At 45.6% G+C, this 6121-nt stretch overlaps 1 protein-coding gene across 1 annotated transcript in view; it reads right to left on the reverse strand.

Moving 5' to 3' along the window:
• Nucleotides 1–2217, reverse strand: part of INTS3 (integrator complex subunit 3) — a 36498-nt gene extending 34281 nt beyond the window's left edge. The window contains exon 1 of the mRNA XM_037050721.1: nucleotides 1393–2217. Coding sequence (XP_036906616.1) covers nucleotides 1393–1536 — 144 coding nt within the window. The 5' untranslated portion in view covers nucleotides 1537–2217. The remainder of the gene's footprint in view (nucleotides 1–1392) is intronic.
• Nucleotides 2218–6121: the final 3904 nt, after the last annotated feature.

Raw genomic sequence — 6121 nt, forward strand, 5'->3', positions numbered from 1 at the left:
GCAAAGTTGCTATCCAGTCACCTCTTGATTCACAAAGTTCATTTTTGCATATATGTTCCACCATCTCTACCTGAATGAACATTTTTTCAAATATAAATTATCAATTCCACTTATCTCCTTGCCCTCCCTCTAGTACCTGATAAAGGGCAATGACAGTTAGAAGCAGGGAAATGGCCTGTGAAGAGCCACAGCCTAACTCATCCCATCCCTGGCTAAGCACCAACTGCACATATTAGGTCCTATAAACAGTTCAACAGTCGTGTCCCAGTTCTGGGTCTCATATTCCTAAGTATGGGTCTTGGTGCATGGCAGTGGAAAGAGATGCATGATCAGCTCTGGGTTGTCAGGGGAAGAGGAACAAGTCGGGAAGGGAGGGGAAGGGCAACTATCCCTACTTTAAAGTCCCCATTAAGGTCCATTCCATCACCTCACTCCACCCTTTCTCAGCATCTATGTGCTTTCTTCTGCATGTGCTATCTGGTTCTGAAGGAGTCCCCAGGTCCCATTCACCCCCTACCCCACAGCTGCAGTTGATGCTAACTAAACACTATTCCCTTTTCCTTAAGTCTTCACTCATTCTAAATTCCCAGTTAAGCCCTGGCTGGTGTAGCTCAGTGGATTGAGCGCGGGCCTGTGAACCAGAGGATCGCGGTTCGATTCCCAGTCAGGGCACATGCCTGGGTTGCATGCTGGTTCCTTGCAGGCCAACTACCAGCAGGGGATGTACGAAAGGCAACCATACACTGATGTTTCTCTCCCTCTCTCCTTCCCCTCTAAATATAAATAAATAAATAAAATCTTTTAAAAAAATTCCCAGTTAAGGGAGCATTTGAGATCTTGCTCCCTGGTGTGTCATGAGTTTGGCTCAAACAAACTACTGTAACAATTTATAAACAAAAGCCCAGTTAACATCACTGGCAATTGACTGTGTCTAGTAGTAAACAGCGCTCTCTGTAGTAAAGTCAATACTGTTTTGACAGATAGGTCCAAGATCTGCTGGAAGTTCCCCTAACAGCCCCTGAACACGTACACACACACACACAACTTCTCAACTCAACGTATGACCTAAACTGAAACAGGTTAAACATTAAGAATAGCTGTGGCCTGTATATGGAAAAGGAATGTCAAAAATAAATTCGATAGATCTGGATGCTGTAGCCCTTCCTCATCAACACCCCCCACCCATTTTCATACTAATGGCTTCTGTTGCTATGACAACCTGTCCAGGAAGTTGGCCCACACTTCTTCCTCCAGGAGCAGGAAGTCTGGAATACTGTTTGTTTTGCCTTAGAAAAAACTTAAAGGCCTTCTCCCCCACCCCCACCCCGTATCCGCTCCAGTATCCCTCCTCAACCCAATTTCTTGGCTCCCTTCCCCACCCCCCACACCTACCTCCTCTAACTCATCCTTGGCATCCAAACTGGTTGAAAGTAGCAGCCTCCCCCCTCCTGGGGCTCCTGCTCCCGCTCCTCCTGCACCTCCCGCTGCTCCCGAAGCAGCAGCTGCTGCTGCCCCCTTTCCCTTCTGTAACTCCATAGCTGCAGCCAGGAGACGGGAAAAGGCCAAGGAACGGATAGGTTGGAAGTCCTAAAAATGAGGATCTCTGGGTTGCCAGGGACTGGGGGCAAGAGGGACTAGTGGGGGAGGGGAAGGAATGGGTCCCTGTCCTCTCCACTCCTCTCTCCTCCCCGAAAGGCCGCTCCGGGGAGGCGAAGGCTGACTGGCAGCGCTGAGGAAAAGCGGTTAGCTCCTCAGTGTGCTTAGGTAAGGGTCTGCGCCCCTACGGGTGTGGTAGGAGAGGCTTCGTCCTGAAGAAGTGGAAGGTGAGCCCCTTCTGGCTTCTGACTCTAAGAGAAGTAGGGAAAACCCTAAGTTTCTGCCTCAGAAGGTGGGCGAAAGAGGAGTCCTGCCCCGAAGTAGGGGGTCGGAAACCTTCTTGGCTGGTGCCCCAAAGGTTGGAGAGCGAGGTTCCTTTGGATCCGCCCCCCAGGGGTGAGGGTGAGGCAATGAGCGCTACAGAAGGGCACCCAGGGCCAGCTTCTTCCTACACCATAGAGAGGCGGCCATGGTGGAAGGGCGGGGGATGGGAAAGCTGAGGGCGACGGCTGGGTAGGGGAGGAATCGTGGAGGACCGCGCCGGAAGTGAGCATTCGCGGTCGCCGGCCTCCACCAATAGCTGCTTCCTCGGTGGCGCAGAGTCTCAAAGGAGTAGGCAGACGACAGCAGGCCGTCCCTTTCCCCCGGTGCCAATGGTATTGAGGAGAAGGAAGACTGGTATGATTGACAACTGGAACACCCAGCCGCATCCCTCCTTTGACCTTGAAGGGCGGATCAGGCTGACTTCCGGAGGTAGGGTGGGGGTGCAAGGTGACCAGGAAGAAGCGAGACTGCGCCTGCGCGCTCTGACGCGCAAGCGTGGCGCTAGCCTCTTCCCTCTTCCTCACTTTATCTGGAGTTTGGGAGGATAGGTGACGCGGTACTGTCTGTGGTTGCTTTGGGAAACCCAAAGCCTAGATACGAACTGGCAATACTATGGGAGAGGGAAGAGTTCTAAGTCTTCCCAGAGTATGTTCCGTCAGATGGTATGGAGTCAGCTCCCGGAGCTGAAAAGGTGTAGTTTACAACCTAGTGTACGCCCTCATGCAAGTGCAGTTAGCAAGACGCTGCATAAACAAACAAATGCATGGAACCACTTGTGCAAATCATACAGTCGTGCCAGCACTAGATCTTGCAGAATTTTATTAAATGACGAAATCACTTCCATTTTTGAGTATCTGGGACTGACCCCTGTCCCTCTAGTCATTGTGCTGTCAACCACAACCCAGTGTTACCATCTGTTGTAAACACAGTGTAAGCTTGATTGCAGTGAGTCCTACTCTCTGTGGTTTTCCATTTGTGCGTCTCAGTAGCATGTCTCTTTTTTTTTTTTTTTTCAGGAGCGGTTTATCCAAAGGCAGGTCAAATATAACTTTTTAATACCTACTAAACTTTTAAAAAATCCTATCTCTTGTTTTACTTTATAAAATGGGACAAGGTCTTTGAATGNTGCTGTCAACCACAACCCAGTGTTACCATCTGTTGTAAACACAGTGTAAGCTTGATTGCAGTGAGTCCTATTCTCTGTGGTTTTCCATTTGTGCGTCTCAGTAGCATTTCTCTTTTTTTTTTTTTCAGGAGCGGTTTATCCAAAGGCAGGTCAAATATAACTTTTTAATATCTACTAAACTTTTAAAAAATCCTATCTCTTGTTTTACTTTATAAAATGGGACAAGGTCTTTGAATGGATTAAGGTCTGTGAGTAGACTAATGTGTGTGAGCTCTTTTTTTTTTTTTGAGAGAGAGAGAGATACTGATTTGTTCTACTTATTTATGTATTTATTGGTTGATTCTTGTATATGTCCTAACTGGGATTCAAACTCAAAACCTTGATGCATCCAGACAACACACTGATCAGCTGAGCTACCTGGCCAGGGCTTGAACTCCTTTTTTAAATTAAAAAACATTGCACAGATATTAGTTATCACTATGGGTGATCTTATTTGTTGTAATAGCTTAACATTTTAACTATATATACAAGGTATGTCCAGAAGATATCCAGCCATGTAATGTGAGAAATAAAGACATTTATTGTAGAAGATACAAGAAACATTGTACATAGGACAATGACGCCTCAGTCCCCTTCAAAGTAGGCACCTTGGGGCCTCACCCAATTCGCCTAGTCACCATCAGCTGTTCTGTCATATTTTCTCGAATCTCATTGATTGTCTGAAATCCTTTCCCATTCAATGGTGATTTTAGCCCTGGCTGATGTGGCTCAGTGGATTGAGTGCTGGCCTGCAAACCAAAGGGTTGCTGGTTTGTTTCCCAGTCAGGGAACATGCCAGGTCCCCAGGAGGGGGTGTGTGAGAGGCAACCACACATTGATGTTTCCCTCTCTCTCTTCCCCTCTCTCTAAAAATAAATAAAGCCTTATTTTGAAAGTGATTTTAGTTTTGGGAAAAGCCAGGAATCACAGGGCATCAAATCTGGGCTGTAGGGGGGCTGAGTCACCTGGGTGGTTGAACTTTTGGCAAAAAAACTCTACACAAGATGTGATGCATGAGCAGGCACGTTGTAATGATGAAGCTGCCATTCACCAGTTGCCCATAGCTGCAGCCTTCTGTATCACCCAAATAGTTTCTGTGGAGGAACGTTCAAGCTTAACACAAAATCAGATGCAGGTTCGTTGCTCTAGTCGCTCGGTTGTATTGAATGCAACAGCCACACAGTGCGCATGCTCACTTCAAGGGCATTTACTGCCCCCACTGACTAGTACAGTGAAGTTGTCATTGTTCATGCATGCGCATTCCAGCCCACTCTTCTTGGCTGCCAGATTCCACTGATGTTGTGCAAACCACTCTTGTTATATTAACAATGACTGGCCCTGGCTGGTGTAGCTCAGTGAACTGAGCACTGGACTGCAAAGCAAAGGGTTGCTAGTTCAATTCCCAGTCAGGCACATGCCTGGGTTGTGGGCCAGGTTCCCTGTTGTGGGGCACGTGAGTGGCAACCACACATTGATGTTTTTCTCTCTTTTTCTCCCTCACTTCCCCGCTGACTAAAAATAATAAATCTAAAAAAAACAACAATGACTGGACTCTTTCTTGACAGACCTCATACACTTTTATTGAAATGCTGTGGGCAGTCCTTACAGTTGACTTTCATTTATTCCTTTGCTGTATGTATTAGCTGTGTAACACCTTACTCAAGTCATTTAAACTTTCTGTAAACTATGTTACCTATAACATAAGAGGTGGACTGGCTGATCTCTAAATACCCTTTACCCTCTGAAAGTTCTATTGAATGTGCTCTGGATTTCTTCTAGATGCAAAATACTACATTAGCCACAAAGAAGACAAACTTAAATAACATTGCTATGGGTCATGGGAAACACAAAGATACATTGTGAACAAAAACCCACTATATATTCATGCTTCTATTTGTGTGTGGGTTTTTAAGAGAACTAGAGGAACATATCGATATGTCTGTAAATAGACTGTTTCTGGAAACATACACAAAACCCCTGTAATACTTGTCGTCTCTGGGTAGGAGAGGGAGTGGAGATAAACTTACATTTTACTGTGTGTATTTTGGTGGTTTAAGAAGAGGTCTTATGAGCACACAGCAAGATGGTGGGGGCCTATAACCCTAAAGAAGAAGTCAGAATGAAACCTACCTTGCTAGCACCTTAATCTTGAACTTCCCAGCCTCCAAAACTGTGAGAAATAAATGTGTATTGTTTAAGCCACTCAATATATGGTATTTTGTTGTGATAGCCCAAGCAGACTAATAGAGCTAGGATCTGATCTCAGGGAGTCTGGTCCCAAGCACACTTTACCGCTATACTGTACTGTCTTTTTGTTAATACAAAGTAGAAAATGCAGTGGTGATTTGGAAATTTTTAGCATTTATAATTCTGTTGGTTTTTTAAACTTTCCACATACTACATGTATTACTTTCTAAAAACCCCTCCCCCACCAAAACCCCAAAAATGTCAAGAATAAAAGAAGAGTTGTGGATAAACAAAAGGATCTTTATTGTAATAAACTCAAAAAAATGATAACACTTTTCTCTAACTCAAACCACCTAGTCATGTAACCTGACACATGTCTCCTTAGAGATTATAATGGATTTTCAATCTATTCAACATCCTGCCACTTCTCTAATTTTACTAAACTACCCTCTCAGACGCCTTCTAAATTTCCCAAATCATCCCTAATCCTATAACTAAGGATACACAGCAGAAGCCATCTTGAGACTGTTAGGAGGGGCAGAGACACAGAACAGGCTGGTTGAAAATTGTGGAGTTACCCACAGAGGAGCCAGGTGTCCCAGCCCCATACCAGCCTCTCCAGCCCAGGGTTCCAGTGCTGGAAATAGAAGTCCCCATAACTTCTGGCTTTGAAAACCAGTGGAGGACACAGAGGGTTTCTGGAGTCCCAGGCATTACTCTAAATCCTGATCATGGACTTAGTTGCTCTGAGCTCCATCTCTGGGGAAAAAGCTCAAAAGTCGCCAGAGACATATGGGGAGGAACAGAATTGTCTGGTCATCTGCAACAGCATGGATGAACATAAGTGAA

This window comes from Sturnira hondurensis, unplaced genomic scaffold, assembly GCF_014824575.4.
Source record: "Sturnira hondurensis isolate 20B ecotype Veracruz unplaced genomic scaffold, ASM1482457v3 Scaffold0006829, whole genome shotgun sequence".
Taxonomy (NCBI): Eukaryota; Metazoa; Chordata; class Mammalia; order Chiroptera; family Phyllostomidae; genus Sturnira; species Sturnira hondurensis.